The sequence below is a fragment of the Amblyomma mixtum genome, chromosome 8, assembly GCF_055824585.1.
Source record: "Amblyomma mixtum isolate Tamu chromosome 8, ASM5582458v1, whole genome shotgun sequence".
In the NCBI taxonomy this organism is placed as follows: Eukaryota; Metazoa; Arthropoda; class Arachnida; order Ixodida; family Ixodidae; genus Amblyomma; species Amblyomma mixtum.
The window spans coordinates 138,979,963-139,001,557 of NC_143019.1; the positions used below are offsets into that span (position 1 = coordinate 138,979,963).

The 21,595-nt window shown below is 49.5% G+C and overlaps 1 protein-coding gene across 1 annotated transcript in view; it reads right to left on the bottom strand.

Moving 5' to 3' along the window:
• The window catches only part of LOC149334614 (uncharacterized), a 133,752-nt gene that overhangs the window by 12,053 nt on the left and 100,104 nt on the right, over positions 1-21,595 (bottom strand). The window contains exons 9-10 of the mRNA XM_089557963.1: positions 8,567-8,689; positions 2,161-2,310 (exon numbers count right to left, since the gene is read on the bottom strand). Coding sequence (XP_089414089.1) covers positions 2,161-2,310; positions 8,567-8,689 — 273 coding nt within the window. The remainder of the gene's footprint in view (positions 1-2,160; positions 2,311-8,566; positions 8,690-21,595) is intronic.

Genomic DNA, 21,595 nt, shown 5'->3' on the forward strand with positions numbered 1-21,595 from the left:
CGTGGTTAGTCCGTGGTTAGTGTCCAGGTGATGTAAGCTTGTGGGCGGTCAAGTGAGTTCCAGTTGGCTATACTCGTATACAACACAAGGACAAAGTGGCAAATGCCCCTCAGAGGAGACCCCAACGCTAATAGCGTCGACCGATTAACATGACGTCGTGGTTAGTCGGTGGTTAGTGTCCAGGTGATGTAGGCTTGTCGGAGGTCAAGTGAGTTCCAGTTGGCTACACTCGTATACAACTCAAGGACAAAGTGGCAAATGCGCCTCAGAGGAGACCCCCCCGCCAATAGCGTCGACCGATTAACATGACGTCGTGGTTAATCCGTGGTTAGTGTCCAGGTGGTGTAAGCTTGTGGGAGGTCAAGTGAGTTACAGTTGCCTATACTCGTATACAACTCAAGGACAAAGTGGCAAATGCCCCTCAGAGGAGACCCCCCCGCCAATAGCGTCGACCCATTAACATGACGTCATGGTTAATCCGTGGTTAGTGTCCAGGTGATGTAAGCTTGTGGGAGGTCAAGTGAGTTCCAGTTGGATATACTCGTATACAACTCTAATCCAAAGTGGAAAATGCCCCTCAGAGGAGACCCTCCCGCCAATAGCGTCGACCGATTTACATAACGTCGAGGTTAGTCCGTGGTTAGTGCCCAAGTGATGTAGGCTTGTGGGAGGTCAAGTGAGTTCCAGTTGGCTATACTCGTATACAACTCAAGGACAAAGTGGCAAATGCCTCTCAGAGGAGACCCCCCCGCCAATAGCGTCGACCGTTAACATGACGTCGTGGTTAATCCGTGGTTAGTGTCCAGGTGATGTAAGCTTGTGGGAGGTCAAGTGAGTTCCAGTTGGATATACTCGTATACAACTGAAGGACAAAGTGGCAAACGCCCCTCAGAGGAGACCATCCCGAAAAAAAACGTCGACCGATTTACATGACGTCGTGGTTAGTCCGTGGTTAGTGTCCAGGTGATGTAGGCTTGTGGGAGGTCAAGTGAGTTCCAGTTGGCTATACTCGTATACAACTCAAGCACAAAGTGGCAAATGCCCCTCGGAGGAGACCCTCCCGCCAATAGCGTCGACCGATTTACATGACGTCGAGGTTAGTCCGTGGTTAGTGCCCAGGTGATGTAGGCTTGTGGGAGGTCAAGTGAGTTCCAGTTGGCTATACTCGTATACAACTCAAGGACAAAGTGGCAGATGCCCCTCGGAGGAGACCCTCCCGCCAATAGCGTCGACCGATTTACATGACGTCGAGGTTAGTCCGTGGTTAGTGTCCAGGTGATGTAGGCTTGTGGGAGGTCAAGTGAGTTCCAGTTGGCTATACTCGTATACAACTCAAGGACAAAATGGCAAATGCCCCTCGGAGGAGACCCTCCCGCCAATAGCGTCGACCGATTTACATGACGTCGAGGTTAGCCCGTGGTTAGTGCCCAGGTGATGTAGGCTTGTGGGAGGTCAAGTGAGTTCCAGTTGGCTATACTCGTATACAACTCAAGGACAAAGTGGCAGATGCCCCTCGGAGGATACCCTCCCGCCAATAGCGTCGACCGATTTACATGACGTCGAGGTTAGTCCGTGGTTAGTGTCCAGGTGATGTAGGCTTGTGGGAGGTCAAGTGAGTTCCAGATGGCTATACTCGTATACAACTCAAGGACAAAGTGGCAAATGCCCCTCGGAGGAGACCCTCCCGCCAATAGCGTCGACCGATTTACATGACGTCGAGGTTAGTCCGTGGTTAGTGCCCAGGTGATGTAGGCTTGTGGGAGGTCAAGTGAGTTCCAGTTGGCTATACTCGTATACAACTCAAGGACAAAGTGGCAGATGCCCCTCGGAGGAGACCCTCCCGCCAATAGCGTCGACCGATTTACATGACGTCGAGGTTAGTCCGTGGTTAGTGTCCAGGTGATGTAGGCTTGTGGGAGGTCAAGTGAGTTCCAGTTGGCTATACTCGTATACAACTCAAGGACAAAGTGGCCGATGCCCCTCGGAGGAGACCCTCCCGCCAATAGCGTCGACCGATTTACATGACGTCGAGGTTAGTCCGTGGTTAGTGTCCAGGTACGCACAGATTTGCCGCTTCGTTCTCGAGTTGTATCTGAGCATAGCAGCATCTCGTTCTGCCATCTGCGTACACCCAGCTTCAAGTGCTGGTCGCTCACGCACCTCGAGGTTTGCCTCGCTGAGGTCGGCGCCCTCGAAGCAGCAGTGGCTGAGGATGGCCGAGGCCAGGTTGCACTGCCGCAGGGTGGCCCACTTGAAGTTCACGTGGTTTAAGTCCAGCCGCGAAAGGTCGGCACCCGACAGGTCTGCGCCCTGGGCGCGGAAGAATGCGACTGGCCGTGCGTCCAGACGGTGCGCGGCGTAAAGCACGCAAGGCAACCCTTTGGCTCAAGTGGCCTTGAAGAGCCACATTTCCGAGAATGTAGGCGTTCAGTGAGCGAGTTCCTTTTAGAAGTATTGTATACCGGGTACCCCCAGGAAAAGATAACCACGATTTGAAAAAGGACTCACTGCCATAAGGACTCACAGTCACATGGCGTAGTAAGCAGTATATTTTCGTTCTGGAAACTTAATACCGCCACGCCCGCGTGTAACGAGCATGGCTCTCAGGCGTCATCTGTTCCATGTTTGCTTGTACTGCTGCTTCATGTTCCTTTTTTGTCCTCGTCCCATTTAAGCCTTTCTGTTTCAAACATGGTTACGAACCAACTAGCCCAAAACAAAGTACTTCTAGTCGTCTGTTCGTTATGTCCGGATGTTCGCAGTAAGCGGACTGATAATAATATAGGTGACACCTTCAAGGCGGACTTTCTTGATGCTCTGTCTACGCGGGATCCGCGAGTCGCCATCGGCGTGGTCCTGTTCTGGAGCTCCTTGCCACGGTTTCGTGCATTGCGATGAACGGGGCGATCGCCACAGTGCGTTTAGGCCTAGCGTATCAGGCGATGAAAGGCCGTTCTTAATCGCGGGGCATATATAAGCCACTCTGCAAATCTGTACCCGCGAACATGTCATCTCTTCCTCTACGGAGTTTAGGTTTTTTTATGGGCGGCGTCCTTGCTGACAAGAAATGTACTTGAATAACACCATCTGCCGGGCTAGTTGGTTGCGATCCACATGTGTCAGCAGCGCGAACGCAAAACAGGAAGAAGAAGGAGAAGAAGGTAAAGAGCGCTCTGTCATGAGCACTGTAGTCAGCGCTCTGTACTATCTTCTCCTCCTTCTTCCTGCGTTGTGTTCGCGCTGCTGACACATATGGGTAATTGCTGAGCGCTAATCGGTGACAGGCTATCGCTGAAGATCGCGTTGCGCGTGGGTAAAGCGGTGGCGGCCAGTTTTCATGTATAGAAAGAGCTCCAAACTATCCAAGCTTTAGAAAAACTGGAGTAAATTTTGGGGCCAAATATAGCGCAGAGGCACTTGGTGAGCTTAGCACGGACGGAGATAAAGGGTTTTTCCAGCGAAGCTTGATGTCCGTGAAGCACATCTCCTATTGGCTGGGAGCCATGCAAGCACGCACATTTATGAAGTAGATTCTCGAATTTCTTTAGTGCTTCATCTTTAGTGCTTCAACTTTAGTGCTTCATCTGGTTCACATGGAATCGGTGATCACCAGCGCAGACGATAACTGGCGCAACTAACGAGCGCGCTCCAGCGCAGAATAAGATTACGTCATCCCTTCCCGCAGTCGTGTCCAGGTGCGACAAGATCTCTTTTCGCAGCGAGTGCTACACTACGCTATGTTGCGCCAAGTTCATCGGGTGTTGCAGCTTCACCTTCAGCTGGAGGAGCGCCGGAGATGTGGCTGTGACGTAAGACTACGTGACTCGCCGCAGCTGCAGCCGCTCCGTCTGGACCTCCGAGGAGAGCGGATGTCTCCAGCTTCTCCTCCCGCGAAGTACTCGCGCCTCCTGACGTTGCCGTCGCGCTCAAGCCCTTGCCGCGCCCGGCCGTTCCTCCTGCCAGCCCTTTGGACGAGCTCGAGGACCCCCGCGCACGCGTCTAGCGCCGTCGGGCGCCCTTCCGCCCCTACTAGGGCTTCCCCACCGGCCGTTCCTACTTCAAGTAAGCCTAGATCTCTACCCGTCAGCCGCTTCGGCGGCTGTGTAGTCTACGCCCACCGGGACAGCTTTTCCGGGCCGTCGTCGCCAGCTGCAGCTGCGTCGGCTCATTTTTTTCTGCAAACCCCCAGCAGCCGGCACAGCGTACACCGATGACGGCGGCCCGACCACCACCTCAATGCCTGCTGTGCTGATCCCGGATGCGAGAGCGGCCTTTCTGCCACCCTACACCCACCCCACGCGCACTAGTGTGCGCGGGGTTCCTTTGCGACGATTTTCATGGCGGTTTCCTGCGACTTCATAATGCAGCTTCCCTGGTGCAGCCTCCTGCTGTCTGCTACAGCCCTCCGGACCTCGTGGCGCGAGCTGCCTAACGCCACTGCTGTGTTCGCAGCCCCCTGCGCGCCGACGGAAACGGCGGTATTCAGCGACCCCCACCACGCTGCTACTCTGTAGCAATTTCCTGCGGTCTCCACCTGCTGCCGCGTGGACCACCCAACGTGGCGGCCGCCTGCGGACAGCCCCGGCTGCCCTGCAGTCCCTGCTGCGCCTCTGGCTAGCCTTGCGGTTGGTCGGAGGCCATGCTACTTGCCTCCAGCAAGCCCCCGACGCGGCCACTTCGAGCGCGCTGACGTTCATCTCCCCCTCCCCTGGTGCCGATCCTGCTGATGCGGAATCAGCACCAGGTGCGGTGATGGTGCGGTGATGCGGTGGGCCTGCTGCCTGGTGACTCCGGACAGCCAGCTGCCCCGAGGAGCCCTGGATTGCAGCAAGCTCAGCGACGACAGCGACAGCAATTTCCCCCCCCCCCATCCCCAACCATCTCCCAATTCCCTTCCCCCTGGACGCCAAGAGTGATCCCGCGAATTGGGCAACATAACCCGCGTCCAGCATCCCCTCCCCAGAGTATCCCAAAGTGACAACCACCACCACCAGCACCTCCGACCGCGGTGCGCCGACCGCCGCTTCGCCGAATGTGGTCATGTGAATATGTACGTGACGCGGCGTTCGCTTAAGGAGGTGACGCCGCTCTCGCATGCAGTTTTGCCATGAATGACAGCGTGGCTGACAGTGAGCCTGAAACGCCTGCGAAGCGTTTCAAGCGTCTAACCAAGCGTAGCCAAGTATAATAAAGCTTTTGCTCTAATACGTTTAGAAGAGTTAAACCACTGCCAATATTTTTATGGGCCGCTATATCAAGATTCGTGGTGCCCCGCGTTTGAAGACAAGTTCCATAGGGGGCAAAAGTAACAGACCCTGCCTCCAAGTTCCGACCTGCGCCACTGTGCGTAGGGGCGCCACCAGCACTTCCAGTGTCGAAACAGGCCCACTGCGCCAGTCTCGACACCAGAAGTGTTTTGAAGCGATAGCTTCACTACGCCATGTAAAGCCAAGGTCATCGGGCCGTGAAGAAGCCCCGAAAAGGAGAGACGACAGCGACAATACAAGGTGTAAACCAAAGGTTCGACTTTGAATTAGCCGCAGCTCAACCTAGGTGTACGACGCAGTGGGGCTCATGTATAGGCGATCTTGCAGCGAGAAACTGTGCAGTCTAACCTACGGATACGCTAAGCTGAAACCAAGACGAACTTCATCACGGATCACCGCAGTGTCTTCGTAGCCGTGAACAAGGAAACACCCTCCGCTGAATAAAGAGCTTTACTACGTGTAACCACGTGTGCGAAGCTATCGCGTACACACTAGGTTCAAACCGGAGCTAAAACGCTAGCAAATTTTTGTCAGGTGGCGGACCCACGCAGAGAGGCAAGGGTCGGAACTTGGAGGGGGGGGGGGGGGGGAGGGGGGGTCTGTTTCTTTTGCCCACGATGGTGCAGCCTCTGAATTTTTTCACAATAATACTTGTTGCATCACTAAATGCAACGTGTAAAATGCTTCTCTCGGCCACGCAGTTTGCTTGTTCGAGCAGAAATTCAACGGAGGACGAGGCAATCAGTGTCCCTTTCTTTTAATTACATGTTACGGTACAGTACTTGCTTGCTTCAGTCGTAATAAAAATCTGCATCCTCTGCGGCCAAAAAGAGTCAAATCAAGCAGCATACGCAGTAGTGGTTCTGATCGATCTCGTTTCCTCTGGGCAAACGCTCTGTCTAAAGTAGAAGCAGTGGCGAACTTCTTTTGGGGTAACTTATTTTAGATTAGATGTCCCGCCAGAATTAATGCTGTGTACACTGCTTGTTCGGCTTTTTGTAGCAGCAGTCGACGCGAATTTTCAATTATTTCTGACGGAATCAGGCAAATAACATGTTATTAGAGAAAACGGTTTATGGTGGGGAGTTTACCGTCCCAAAGCGACTCAGGCTGTGAGGGGAACCGTAGTGAAGGGCTCCGGAAATGTTGACCACCTGGCGAGCGTCCTCGGACGTTCGTTCTAACTGATATTCGGTAAACTGCGACGGCAACATCGTTTTTCTTTTTTTTCTTTACTGAGCGAGTGTTAGCTCTATGTTGGTTGGTTTATGAGGTTTAACGTCCCAAAGCGGCTAAGGCCATGAGAGACGCCGTCGTGGAGGACTCCGGAAATTTCGACCACCTGGGGTTCTTTAACGTGCACTGACATCGCACAGTACACGGGCCTCTAGAATTTCTCCTCCAAAGAAATTCAACCGCCGCGGCCGGGATCGAACCCGCGTCTTTCGGGTCAGCAGCCGAGCACCATAGCCACTGAGCCACCGCGGCAGCTGTTAGCTCTATGTGCGGCCATTATAACTTGGCTCAACTGTATCAGTAAAGACGAATTACTGGATAGCCTCGAAAAACAGCCGACTGATTTGTGTCAGCAAGAAGCTTCTGTCGACCATCGCGTGGCCCCAAGCTTAGCATAAGCTGCGGAGACCTCGAATCGCAGCTCCTGTTGCCGGCTGCCACAGTACAGATCCCGCTGTAGAACACTGCGAAAAGACAGCACCGAAGGAAACAACGCACACACTATTGCGCTTACAGCACCTTTGTTTGTAAGGACGCGCCAGATGCGCGTTTATGCCGAGGCACTCGTCGGATGTACCCATGCATGGCAGGTCCAAGACAAAGGTACAAAGATGGTTTGGTTTGGTTTTATGTGGTTTAACGTCCCAAAGCGACTCAGGCTGTGAGGGACGCCGTAGTGGAGGGCTCCGGAAATTTCGACCACCTGGGGTTCTATAACGTGCACTGCCATCGCACAGTACACTGGCCTCTAGAATTTCGCCCAGAGGCCCGTGTACTGTGCGATGTCAAAGAAAAAACTACTGTCAACAAGCACACTTAAGATACTTTGGCTCTTTTGCTCTCTTCGACGCAGAGGGTGCGCTGGCTGCTTTGTAGGCCTCGGTAATCTCGCACACGAGCCCATCCTTATGCTTGCTGGTGAGAGATTCACTAAATGAAGGCGAGCAGCCCTCCTCTAATTTTGCTTCGTCTGTGACGTGAGAATGTCAGATGGACGATATCCAAGGTGTATGCCAATGCGCCTTGGCAAATACGCGTGCGGGAAGTGTTCAGCAGTGCACTGTGTGCGCCCGTGTGTGTGCGCGCTCGCCATCTCCCATGACCCCGCCTTTTCACGCTATGATCGAAGGCAAATAGTGTCCTGATGTCTTCCAAACTTTCCCAAGGTGACTGCAGTGTACTGCTGCCGATAACGCGTTCTTAATTTCCATCCAACAGGAACGCTCGCATTTTGATGGAGAAATAGCTCTGGTTAAACCTGGAGTGACGCGAGAGCTCCACCGAGCCTCTCCTCCTCTCCACTCTCACCCCCCCCCCTCTCGACACGGCGCATGCGCACAGCTGTTGCAGCTCGGCTTCGCCAGCACGCCGCGCCGACGGCAGCAGCAGCTGCTCCGCACCACGTGACCAACCGGCTCAAGGCCACGGCACCGCCGCGGAGTTCAATGGGTGTCACGCTGAAGGCTCGAAGAACTGGCGTAGTGTAGCTCTCGCTACAAAATGGGAAATCTCACAGGATGGTTACCCCAATGTAACGCGAGATACAACGACAGCCGCTTGTGGTGATGACGTCATGCTCTCTCAGGCTGATTGCGCGTGACATCACTGTACCGTTTTTCGTGACTTCACTGATTCTAGACCACTCAGTATAGCGGCTTACAATGACGCCATGCGTGACGCCACTGCTTTGACCAGTCACCCAGGTGGAGCAAACGTGCTTTAACAGTTATCGCTGTAAAACGCCGGTATACTGGGATTCCAATGCGCCCTAAAGAAATCGATGGGACCGAAATCTGGTGCACACCCCTGTTGCGATGAGCCTTGTGGGCGCGGTTTCCAGCAGGCCAGTAAACGCAGCCATACTTTTCTCACCGCTTATTATACACACGTGGTTGTAATACGCGTTAGTGTATACGCTCGCAAAGGTCGGTTGATTTTCTCTTGAACTCAGAAAAAAAGCGTTCTTTTTTAGCGCTAGCTCTAACAAAGGATAATATTCGGAAACAATAGGCGGTTTTCTCAACTCCAGAGTATCGCGCGGCAATGCTGGAGGGGACACGCACCTGGAAGCGAACCTGGGCGGAAGGCATTTTGCCGAGGGCTTCGATGACGTCATCCCGAGTCAGCGGACGCGTGTTTCCGGTCGAAGGCAGGACCACTCTTGTGGGGCGCGACGCGATTGGCTCCTGGAAAACCGCCAGTCGGCAGTAAGCTCAAGTGCACCAGTCCCTGCCAGCAAGCCGAGAGGCCTTGCGTGTGAGTATAGGTATAGTCGGATACAACTTAAATCTGCAGTGAAGCTCCGCCCACACTCAGCCTCCGCGCGCAGAATTCCTCCACGACGAAAAAGTAGTCCGCTGCTTAAACGTTTCTTGTTACCTAAACAAGGAGCTTATCACAAGAAAAAATTATCAGCTCTACAATTTTGATACGTGCTTTGTTTGGTATAGCCAAACATTAAAAAGGTGATTTCGTTTACTGCTGCGATTGGCCAGCGGATTAATACAAGCCGCCGCGGACCGCGGCCCAGTGTTAGCAACTGCTTTTTTTTTAAAGTTGTATCCTACATTAGCCACGATCATTCAACGAGAGAACACTGCGCAGTGGACGAACACGGACGAAGCATACGGGACAAGCGCTGTCTTCCGCTGAACTCCATTAAGTGAAGAACAGAATTTACATGCATGAGTATGGCACGCCATAAACGAAAGAGAGAGAGACGAAAAAGAAAAACGAACGTGCACAGACGTGGTGTTGCGGCCAAGGCCTCGACCAAAAAACCTCCCGATTACGAAGACTGTCAGTTACCTTCGGAATCATTCTTTGGCTTTATTAACCGCGGACAAGGAAGGGGGTTTGGCGGTATTCCCCAGGGATTGTTTTAATCAAAAAGCGGGCGATGCGGTTCACTCGGTTTTCAATGAGCGCGGTACTGCCTACCTTGTAAAAGCCAAAACGAAGGCTAAAAAATTGTGCAAGAAGCTCAATTTAGAAGCCCTGTGTTCCTCGATAGATAAGTGCAAAAAACTGAGCCTGAGAATGTTTTTTACAGCAAAAACTCATAAATTAGGTATGCTTTTACGTGTGATTATTTCGGAGAATGGCGCGTGGCAAAAGTGTCTGGGGAAGTTTTTACAAAAGAGCTTAGCTCTCTTAACCATTGACGACCCTTATCAGGTGAGAAAATCGGACGATGTAATTGACTTTTTGAAGAATAACCAGGAAAAACGGTTGTGTGCCTTCTCAATTGACGTCAAAGGCTTGTATTATTCTATCCCACATGACGAACTGCTAAAGTGCATGAATGAAGTAATTGACAGGTACGGAGCTGTTGCTTTTCAGAATGCTTCCGGCATCTCCGCACAACTTTTTGGCCCTCTTACAAACATACCTTGAGTCCACTTACACGGAATTTGATGGAAGTGTTTTTATTCAGAAGAAAGGGATATGCATAGGGGCGTGCATTGCTCCATTGCTCAGCGATTTTTACTTAGCCATGCTAGACAGGACCCTTGAAAATCGTCTCATTAGCTCAAATGCTGAAAAAGTTTTTCGTTTTGTAGATGACTACCTGATTCTGATAAAATCTGACGCGGTGAATTTTGATCAAGAAGTTAATGCCATTCTTTCAGTTTTTTCTGAAGTCCTCGCGTCTCTTGAAGTGACACACAAAGTACAGTCTTTGTCAAAAGTTTAGGGCCCAGGGGGTTTGATTCTAAGCCTCGCAGTGGGACTCCTGTAACATTCGTGGTAGTCCTACCTATTGGAGGAGGGAGTACTAGAAATCTTTTTACCTTCAGCAAATTTGGAGCGCTGGAGATGGATTACGAACCAGACAGTGTGCTTGAGAAGCAAACTCCCTGGGCTCCAAACTTTTGACAAAGGCTGTACCTGTTGATGACTGCATGAAATTTCTTGACTTTACCCTGTACTTCACTGTTGCACATATGTGCTGGTCTTTTGAACCTAGGAGCAAAAAGCCGTTGCTTCCGTACAGTTCCTCTCATTCGAAGCTCGTAAAAAGGGGCATTGTAGCGTCTTGCTTCAGTAACGCCATGAAGAAATCTTGCACCCACAGGACTGCCAATAGTTTTTATTATCAGGTTCAGAGGCTCGTTACAGCAGGATACCTCCTCAACGTCTTAGCAGCAGTAGCGGAGGGGATGTTGAAAAAGTTTAAACTTTCTGCCGCTGTCGACCACAGTACCAGAAGAAAAATGTGTCTGGGACACCCTACATTCATGTTGTATCGCATAATTTGAAAAGAATAGGTAAGAGAGCCGGAGTAGATGTTGTGTTTTCAGCTCCTGTGAAATTCAGAAGTACGCGCGTGTAAACGGCCCCAAAAAGTCAAATGAAGGTGAACCCGTCTGCACAAAAAAGCATGAGGTAAAATTTGTGAAGTGCGTAGAGAATCTGGTTTATTCGATCTCTTTGAGTTGTGGTGGTTCCTATGTTGGGCAAACTGGTCGTTGTTTGAACGATAGGCTGAGGGAGCACAAAAATGATGTCAAGAATGCTGCCCGCCACATCGGTGTTCACTGTCGTGATTGTTCGTGCCAGCCTCTGTATGACAAAAGCAGGATTGTTGATAGACACAAAGATCAGCTGACTAGAGAAGTTATCGAAGCGTCTGAGATCTTGAAGCTGGGTCAGAGGCGTGTAAGCACCACTTCTGTCGCTATCTTGCAGAAAGAACATGAATTTTTGCACACGTGTTAGCCTTGTGTTATCAAATACGTGCCTGGTCGGAGGGATACCACGGCTCTGTGTATTTTTCTGTTTTTCAGTGTCCCTGGCGCCTTTATTAGCATGGCTTACTGAATAAACATTCTGTTGTTAGTCAGCGCTGTGTATCGTCCTTTCTTGTCCTCTGGCCTTGTGCCGTTGCGCTGTTTCACAAGAAATCATGTCAGACCAACGTGCCCACCAGTTATTGCTGTACAGGCAATCAAAACTCTCGAACATGCGAAATGCACACGCGAACCAAAAATGATAGCCAATTTGAGTAGCTAGAAAAAATATAGAGCGCAGCTTAAAACAGCTTTGTGGTTGTCTGTTTTAAGCTGCGCTCTATATTTTTATTCATGGATTACCAACTAGCCAGCACCCTTAACCTAGAGCGTAGTTGGGCCAAATGGCGCGTTAGGTGCTCTAGCAGTTTGGTTTTCCTTTCGGTTCCGCTGTTCAGATCCAGTGTTCACAGATGGCAGTTGTTCGAATAGCCATGTTGGGTTAAAGTTCCGACATGCGGAACTGGTGATTCTCTCCACTCATAGATCTCTGGGAGTCTTCCTGGCGCAGTGGTGCAGCGGTCAGGTTAAGATGCGCCACTGCCCTGCAATGGCTGCCATCAGTGAGACTTGGGTTGCTTGGGTTAGGGTGCGATCCAGGTTGCTCTTCCCGAGCAGGCTCTCGCGAATAACTGAGCTGCCGCCTGACACGGTGGGCGGGGGAAGCAGGCTGCCACAAAACCGGCTTCAGACAGCCAGACAAATGCACAACGCCCAAATGCAGAGAATAGCCACAGTATATGCTAGCGCACCAGAAGAAAGAAAAGTAAGGATATGAAATGCCGACAAAATTCAAAGGCCTGAGGGAGAGCGCGCCTATCAGCTGCCCAACTTTTTTCGCTAATCGCCCACACTTATTACTGAAACCATTGCTACTCTCCATGCACGAGTCGCCACTTGTCGTTGCGCATTAGTTAACTCATCGCACCTGCAACGAGTGGCATCCCCCCCCCCCCACCATAGCAAATGCTGACACCTTCAACATGTTTGCCTACGAATTTGTGTGCCCCTTCCTATCTGAATGTACAGAAATAAATAAATAAATAAATACTCGCTTCAACAGGCAGTTGTCATGTGTTGTGTTGGGTTTAATGGCGCCTAAGCGGCTAAGGCTATCATGCGCCAAGCACATTCAACAGGCAGTACTTTCTTGAATAAGTACATGGACGTCTATGGCAGGGCTTAGCTTCCGCAAATAACCACAGACAGATATTACTGGCCCCCTCTTCAAACCGAGGCGGCACCGATCGCCACGTTGCCTAACAAAATGTCTGCTTATTTTTTCGTACTTTTTTACCTAGAATCTTATTTTGTTTTTGTTTTTTTGCAATTGAAAGCGATTTCCATACGTTTCAAGCTATATTATTTCAATTTCTCTGGCAGTACGCGAGTTTTTTTTGTCTCGATCACGCTTCTCTTGTTCTTTTCTTTTCTGTTTGTGTGATAATTTTGCTTTCACTCGGCAAAACCCAGAGCTTCTGGAAGGCTGACCATGCGCTCCTTGATGCCTGTAAGTGTATGCTTTTACCACGCTGCCATACTCAACAATTCTGGACAAAATAATGGTAAAGAGTTTATGAGCGCAATTTTTTTCATATATTATAAGATTTTAGCCAAATTTTTAGGGGAATCCCCCAAGGTGGAGTAGATTTGTAATAAAAGAGTAATTACTCATTGACATCCACCCAAGCGCAGCCTTACGGCTGCTAAGGAAAGCTATACAGCTTTCTCAGAAACTTCCAAGTGAAAGAAAAATTCGTCCTGGTCAGGGGTTCGAACCCGGGACCACCGCTTCACCGGAGCAGTCGCTCTACCAATTGAGCTAGCCGGGATGGCAAGCTTATGGTAGGGCGGGAGCGAATTGATCAATAACTCGAAGTGGGAACAGTGTTGACCAAATGTTTAGGGGAATCCCCTAAGATTTTACTACAACAATCAATAGATCCGCAGATATCCCGTCCTCAGGCTTGAACGTTTTTTGCTGTCGTCAAAAGCGTTCTTTATTGGTTTTCGATGGCAGTCCTAACTGTTCGATGCGAGCGATAGAAACACTATAAAAGAAAGACTTTGCTACATATCGGAACAATGAACCATTACCTTCAATATTTCTATACAAGTACATGACAGTTTTCTAATATTCAAAATTTTTGTTCAAGAATTCTGGGCATGTCCCATACAAATGTCGCGTCGCTATATTTCCTCGTTCTAACACAATCAGATTTGCCCTTGCATTCAGGGCAACTTAATAACTTCTTAATAAAATTGAATCTTCCGCTCCTTGAAGTATTGATGATGTTTGACCGCAGCAAAAGGCGCATTTAGCGGTCAGAAATTTGATTTAAAATCTTCGCCCGTCCACTAAAACTTGTGGACACTTACCAACAGGGACGAGCTGAAACCGCTTCGTAGCGAATGGCGGTCTTAGCGCAGCCTCCGGGATCCGGGACAATACTTTTGTAGACGCACCCATTTTAAGTGCGAAATCAGCATGTGATGTTGACGTCAGTATATCGTTTTTTTTTGCTGTTTTCTAGATTACAAAACCTTCGTTTTCGTTCAGAGTGCTGTCTTTGTGACGAGAGCCCGGTACCGCATCGGTTCAGGCCAATTTTGTGATTTATGGTTTATGGCGGTTTAACGCCCCAAGAGACTCAGGCTATGAGGGACACCGTAGTGAAAGACTGCAGAAATTTCGACCACCTGGTGTTCTTTGACGTACACTGTTATCGCATAGTACACCTCCATGGAAATTGGACCACCGCGGCTGGGATCGAACCCGCGTCATCCAGGTCAGCAGCCGACCGCCATTACTAAGCCACCGCGGCGGTTGTCAAGCCAGTTTGAATTTATCCTCCGTGACCGTTGAAGAAATTGAACTATCGTATTAAGAGCGTGATGGTTTGCGTCATAGATGGTTGGCAAAATCGATAGGAACGGGATTCAGGCCGAACGGGCCACGGCAGTTCAAACTGTTTTCTTGTCAAGGAAATGTTTATTTATTTATTTATTTTATTTATTTAGAACATACTGCAGGCCTACAGTAGGCCCAAGCAGGAGGGGCGAATACATAATATATGCAAAAAAGAACAGGTTTAGCAAAATTGAAAAATGTTAAATACAAGTTGTAACACAAAATACAGCAATAAATACAAGGCTCAGATGCAAAATACAAAAAGTAAACGTAGAAATAAATGGCTCTCAAATTAAATGCTGTGAAGAAAACATAGCAGCAGCGTGAGAGCTTGGTGCTGGCAGCCGCGCTATACGGCGCAAAAAGAACGCTTAAACACGGCGCTCTTTGCGAACGTTTTCTACGCGCAATAGACGCGATAGCCACTATCGGAGACAAAAGTTTGAAGGATGAGCGGAAAGCGATCTGTAGGGGCACAGGTCTGCTGACGGCCGCCTCGTCTAACCACGACACATTACAAAGCCCGTTTCTCAGGCATTCACATCATACATTCTGGTCTCGAGCAGAAGCTGTCGCCTTCCTTTGCCTCCCCCGCCTCCTGCATACTTTCGTCTCTTATGTTAACTACTACTGTAAAGAAATTAGCGCAAAAATAGAGGCAAAGGACAAGGGAGGAGAGATATATGATGATTAACAAGCTCCTTTTTTGTTCTCTTTCTCTATTTTTGCGCTAATTTCTTTACACTATGCAACACCAGCTAATCAGACAGCACGCCCTTCTGAACTATATATTAACTGCTAGTCCAGTGCTGTGCGCTGGTGACTGTATAGCGCCAAGACTGGGAGGACACTGAAGTAGCGTGAAAGCATGGCGACGGAGGTGAAAAAAAAAAGATAGCAGCCGAAATATTTCACACCATAAAAACAAAATGCAGCTATGTAACAGATGCAGGGTGCTCTTTATTTAACCTTTTAAGATTTTTATTTAAGAAACTGTGAGACATACGGCGGTGTGGTCTGTTGAGCTGGATTGTACAGGCAGGTGTATATTATGTACAGTCTCGACCAAAAGTCCTAAGGCCACAGCGCTTAGTGTCCCTGGAATGCTCCGCGCAGCGGATCATTCAAAACACAAGTCAAGCAGGAAGCTTCTCTTCCGCAAGAAAAAACCTGCTAGCATTTCAAGGTCATTCGGTCTTTAACAGTGCCCTAATGGCTCCGTTATGCGGCTGAAGCGAAAAGTCTTTGGCCTTAAGAGTTTTGACCAAGACTGTACCTCATATGGATCAATAATTAGACTGTAAAGAAAAAAAAATTAGCAGTGCCTTAGCTCTGGTTAAGCCCCGATATAAAAGCGAAAAGCTGCAGTTATGCTTTGTTTGACGTCATGGCTGTCTTGACAGTGAAAGCGCTCAAAAGGACAAGGACGACAGAAAAGGAAATACATACGAAGCGCTTACTTTCAACTGATTTTATTTCATGCGAAAAACAACTTTATACTCATAGTAATCACTTGCGCATGCTTACAAGAACATTACCAACGAGTGATAGCTGGCACGTTCTTTCAGATAACCGGCATGACAGATGTAGACTCAAAAGAAAACATTCGACAGAAGTCTGTCTGGTTGGGAAATTTAATGTTAGGAGAAGGTAAGTGACGCCAACCAAGTAAAATACAGGAAAAACACGACGTTTCGGGACCGGCTCGGCCCCTTCTTCACGGTGTGACTACGGGCGAGCGCAGCTTGGCTTTTTAAGCCCCTGTGTGGAGGACCTGCGGGTCAATGGCCGCAGCCCATGGACGTAGGATGAGGGGAGAGTCCCCAGGGAACGATTAACATTCTCTCGTGTTTGCTGTATGTGCCACGACTCGAGTAGAAGCCTCCTGCGTGGGTTAGCTTCCGTTTCCAATACAATGGTGCTGTCGAAGTCAATTGGGTGGTCACACCCTTCACAGTGTTCGGCCACGGCGCTGCGTTGACGATTCATGTGACGGACGTCCGCTTTGTGTTGGTTCATCCTTTCCGCGAAGTTCTTCGTTTCCCCTATGTACGACGCCGGGCAGACGGAACACGGAATTTTGTACACGACGCCCTGGGCCTTTTCTCTGGGCTGCCGGTTTTTTGGGCGGGGGAGAAGGCGACCGATAGTGCTGGTCGGTTTGTGCGTTGTCAGCACCCCTTCTTTTCCGAGAATGCGACCGAGCGTCTCGCTCACGCCTCTCACGTAGGGGATGCAAACACGTTTCCGCTTCTGGCATGCGTCTGAGGAAATAATAGACCGGATTTTGTTTTGCCTTTCTTGTTTCCTGATAATGCGCCGGATGAATGAGCTTGGGTAGCCGTTCTTTTGGAGGTCAGAAATGACTCGGTTCTTCTCCTTCCTTTTTTCTTCACTTGAGGAACATATGGAGTCGGCTCTCTTCAGTAATGACGTCACGACAAAGCATCTGTCGTGACGTCATTACTGAAGAGAGCCGACTCCATATGTTCCTCAAGTGAAGAAAAAAGGAAGGAGAAGAACCGAGTCATTTCTGACCTCCAAAAGAACGGCTACCCAAGCTCATTCATCCGGCGCATTATCAGGAAACAAGAAAGGCAAAACAAAATCCGGTCTATTATTTCCTCAGACGCATGCCAGAAGCGGAAACGTGTTTGCATCCCCTACGTGAGAGGCGTGAGCGAGACGCTCGGTCGCATTCTCGGAAAAGAAGGGGTGCTGACAACGCACAAACCGACCAGCACTATCGGTCGCCTTCTCCCCCGCCCAAAAAACCGGCAGCCCAGAGAAAAGGCCCAGGGCGTCGTGTACAAAATTCCGTGTTCCGTCTGCCCGGCGTCGTACATAGGGGAAACGAAGAACTTCGCGGAAAGGATGAACCAACACAAAGCGGACGTCCGTCACATGAATCGTCAACGCAGCGCCGTGGCCGAACACTGTGAAGGGTGTGACCACCCAATTGACTTCGACAGCACCATTGTATTGGAAACGGAAGCTAACCCACGCAGGAGGCTTCTACTCGAGTCGTGGCACATACAGCAAACACGAGAGAATGTTAATCGTTCCCTGGGGACTCTCCCCTCATCCTACGTCCATGGGCTGCGGCCATTGACCCGCAGGTCCTCCACACAGGGGCTTAAAAAGCCAAGCTGCGCTCGCCCGTAGTCACACCGTGAAGAAGGGGCCGAGCCGGTCCCGAAACGTCGTGTTTTTCCTGTATTTTACTTGGTTGGCGTCACTTACCTTCTCCTAACATGACAGATGTAACATAGGACATCTCTTTATCCGACAACAAAATTGACGGAGCGCTTACGCAATCATCGCCCGCTCGTGCTATCTCAAGAGCGTCCACAGTCTCTCTCGTTATTTGACATCTACTTTTAAAAAGTACCTTACACCTGTGAAAATCGGGACGGCAGCCTTTCTTGCTTTTCCATTTGCACTTCAGACAATGGATACTAAGTGCCCACCTCTTTGTTTTCCACGTTGTAACTATGCTCTCCTAACCTCTCATTTATGCATCTTCCCGTCTGTCATATATATAATATTTGCCACATGTCAAGGGCACCCTGTACACGATGCCTTCTACGCATCTTACAAATGGCTTTTGGTGCCTGATTGTGCAAGCAGGCCATGGTTTCCAGAAGTGCTTTTCTTGCATAGGGCGCTCAACTTATTCGGGGCTGAAAACAAAACGTTTACATTTACCCTGTTGCCAATTTTTCTCAGGTTATGTGATAGCCTATGCTTATATGGAATAACAGCCAATTTTCTTTTTTCAGTTGTCTTATCCTGCTCTTGCTGGGTCGTAGTTTGACATTTTTTTAATATTTTTAGACACCACTTGTATCCCCCTCGATGAGGCCGTGGGACGTATTTTAGATCATTTTTCAGACTGTTTATCTCCACTGGTCGTCACACATGAGCTGCCTGAAAACAATACCATACGATTTCTTGACATCAGGTTAAAGTTTTTAGAAAATCACACTTGCTGGAGTTATCATCCTAGGGAAGGAAAAATGCCTTTGTCTTTCACTTCTGCGCATTCTAAGCTTATAAAACGAAACATAGCTCGTTTAGGGTTTCTAAACTGTATAAAAAAGTCATGCCCTCATGTGACTGAGGAGAGCCTGTTTCTGCAATCAAAAAGGTTGCAAGACGCGGGTTGTCCGCTTCATTTGCTGGTATCAGTGGCCGAAGGACTTGTCAGGAAGAAAAAGAAGGAAAACTACGACCCAGCAAGAGCAGGATAAGACAACTGAAAAAAGAAAATTGGCTGTTATTCCATATAAGCACAGGCTATCACATAACCTGAGAAAAATTGGCAACAGGGTAAATGTAAACGTTTTGTTTTCAGCCCCAAATAAGTTGAGCGCCCTATGCAAGAAAAGCACTTCTGGAAACCAGGGAAAGGCTGCTTGCACAATCAGGCACCAAAAGCCATTTGTAAGATGCGTAGAATGCGTCGTGTACAGGGTGCCCTTGACATGTGGCAAATATTATATATATGGCAGACGGGAAGATGCATAAATGAGAGGTTAGGAGAGCATAGTTACAACGTGGAAAACAAAGAGGTGGGCACTTAGTATCCATTGTCTGAAGTGCAAATGGAAAAGCAAGGAAGGCTGCCGTCCCGATTTTCACAGGTGTAAGGTACTTTTTAAAAGTAGATGTCAAATAACGAGAGAGATTGTGGAGGCTCTTGAGATAGCACGAGCGGGCTATGATTGCGTAAGCGCTCCGTCAATTTTGTTGTCGGATAAAGAGATGTCCTATCTTACATCTGTCATGCCGGTTATCTGAAAGAACGTGCCAGCTATCACTCGTTGGTAATGTTCTTGTAAGCATGCGCAGGTGATTACCATGAGTATAAAGTTGTTTTTCGCATGAAATAAAATCAGTTGAAAGTAAGCGCTTTGTATGTCTTTCCTTTTCTGTCGTCCTTGTCCTTTTGAGCGCTTTCACTGTCAAGATGGAAAACCAACTCGCCCACTCAATTCCATTATTCAATTAGTCATGGCTGTCGCAGTTCGCGCACAATGCACTGGGTGCACCACGATAACGGTGTAGGCAAGCGCATGCGCCGCTGTGGCTAAAATTGATCACGGCGCACGCCAGACCCGACGTTGACTAGCCTAGTGAAGCTTTTCGCTTCAACAGGAAGATGGGCAGCGGCGGCAGCCGCACCGCCAGCGCATGGTGCGAGATCGTTGTGCTGATGGTCGAAGTTCGGACCGCCTTTTGGCTAGCTGTCCTTAGGCTGTTTCTCTGAAAATCCTGTTACAATTTAGTGTAGGTGCTGGGTACAGTCTTTGGCCTGCGTTCTGGAGCTTCGCAGCAGAACCATTGCGTCAACTATGTCCACCGACGCAAGCCAGTCATCTGCCCCTTCGCCTACGCCTGTCGTTTGCCCCGGCGCTCTCTGACAACGGGACTCAGCCATCTTTAGCGGGTCCGATGACCACGACGTGGAGGATCGGCTTGCTGCCTACGAGCGGGTAAGCGGTCGCAACCGGTGGAATGACGCCATGAAGCTAAACAATGTGGTGTTTTACCTGTCGAACGGGGCCAGCCTATGACATCGAAACCATGAAGCACACTTCAACCCCTGGTCGGCCTTTACGCATTTTGTAATATCTTCGGGCGCCCTGCTGTGCGCAAGCTGCGCGCCGAACAGCGCCTGCGAGTAAGAGCCCAGCTGCAGGGTGAATCATTCACCAGGTACATCAAGGATCTCATCAACCTCTGTACGAGGGTGGACTCGTCTATGTCCGAGGCGGACCGGATCAAGCACGTTTTGCATCGAAGCTGCAGCATTTCAGATGATTACCGCCCGGAACGCTACCACCGTTGCCGACATATTCACCGTGCGCCAGAGCTACGATGAGCTTCGTAAGCAGCGCATTTTGATGTAACCACCTTCCGTACAGCCTGACTCGCTTTCCAGCCTCGCTGGGCCGACCTCTAACAGCGCGCTGCTTGACCAGATCAGAAGACTCACTGCGTGAGGAGGTGGCTCGACAGCTGTCACTTCTTCACGGGGACCTCCCTCCAACCTGGCTCCGACCCTGTGATTAGCGATCAAGTCTCCGAAGCCGCTCACATATGCCGACGCCGCCTGAAGGGACTGCCGCCTGACGATGTGTGCCACTGGCAAGTGCGTTGCGCTTCGCTCTCGTTTTCAATAGATAAGTCGAAGCGAGCAACAAAAGAAGCCTTGGATATCTTCTTTTATACGCTTTCCCCCCGATTCCTCCGCAGCACCAGTGCCTCGTGCCCTACGCCGCCAGGCTGCTAACTTCGCCATTCGTGACGGTCTCCTGTACCGCCACAACTACGTCTCTACCGGCCGGAAGTGGTTGCTTGTCGTCCCTGCGGTCGACATTCTGCACCCTGTTTCACAATGACCCGCAGTCTGCTCATGCCGGTGCATTAAAACATACACAAGACTCCGCTATTATTGGCGTGGTATGTTCACCTATGTGCGTGTTATTAAGTCCTCTCGTGCCTTGACTGTCAACGTCACAAGCCCGCCCCTCGCCACCCAGTCGGCCTGATACAGCCTCTCCGTTGCCCTTCCAGGCCTTTCGACCGCATTGCGATTGACCTGTACGCACCGCTTCCCAACACTGCTGCTGGAAACTGCTGGGTTTCCAGCGGCCAATGACCACCTCACGCGTTGCGCCCAAACTGCGCCCTCCTTACTGCTACGGCGCCACACTTTGCATCTTTCGTCTTATTTATTTATTTATTTATACATACTGCAGCCCTATATTGAACACATCCACCAGTTACAGAAAAAATATCTCCGACACACATTTAATGCTTCTTATACTGCTTCCACCTCAACTTTCTTTAGCAACTCTGGTGTAATTCCAGCTCACAATCTATATAGATATCGCTTAAGCCATGTATATAAACAAGAAATCCACAGGAATATCAACAATATACGAAACCTATCCCAATTACAGGACAGAACTCCAAGTTACCTTACAAGACACTTCGAGGATTGGTCAGTACCAATGTCACGTTCAAGTTACGGGAAACAGTGCCTTAAGTACACAATACCAACGCTTTTGAATTATTATAATTCTGTCCGTTTTGACCTTTTCACGGCAACCTACAAGGACCTCCGGCAGATGTATTTGGTTTCTGTGTAATGTTATCTAGCCTTGCTGTTGTTTTCGTTTGGATTTGTAGAAGTGAGTTCCGCTGTTGTTTTCTGTTTTTTTTTTTGTTGTTTTCTGTTGTTTTCGTTTACGAGTACTAAGTCTGTATCATATTAAAAATGTATGTATATGTTTGCATATCAAGAATATGTTATGTGATGCCGCCACTCTGCCAAAATAAGGGATTGTGGACCAGTCAAGCTGTCCAAGGACAGCTTT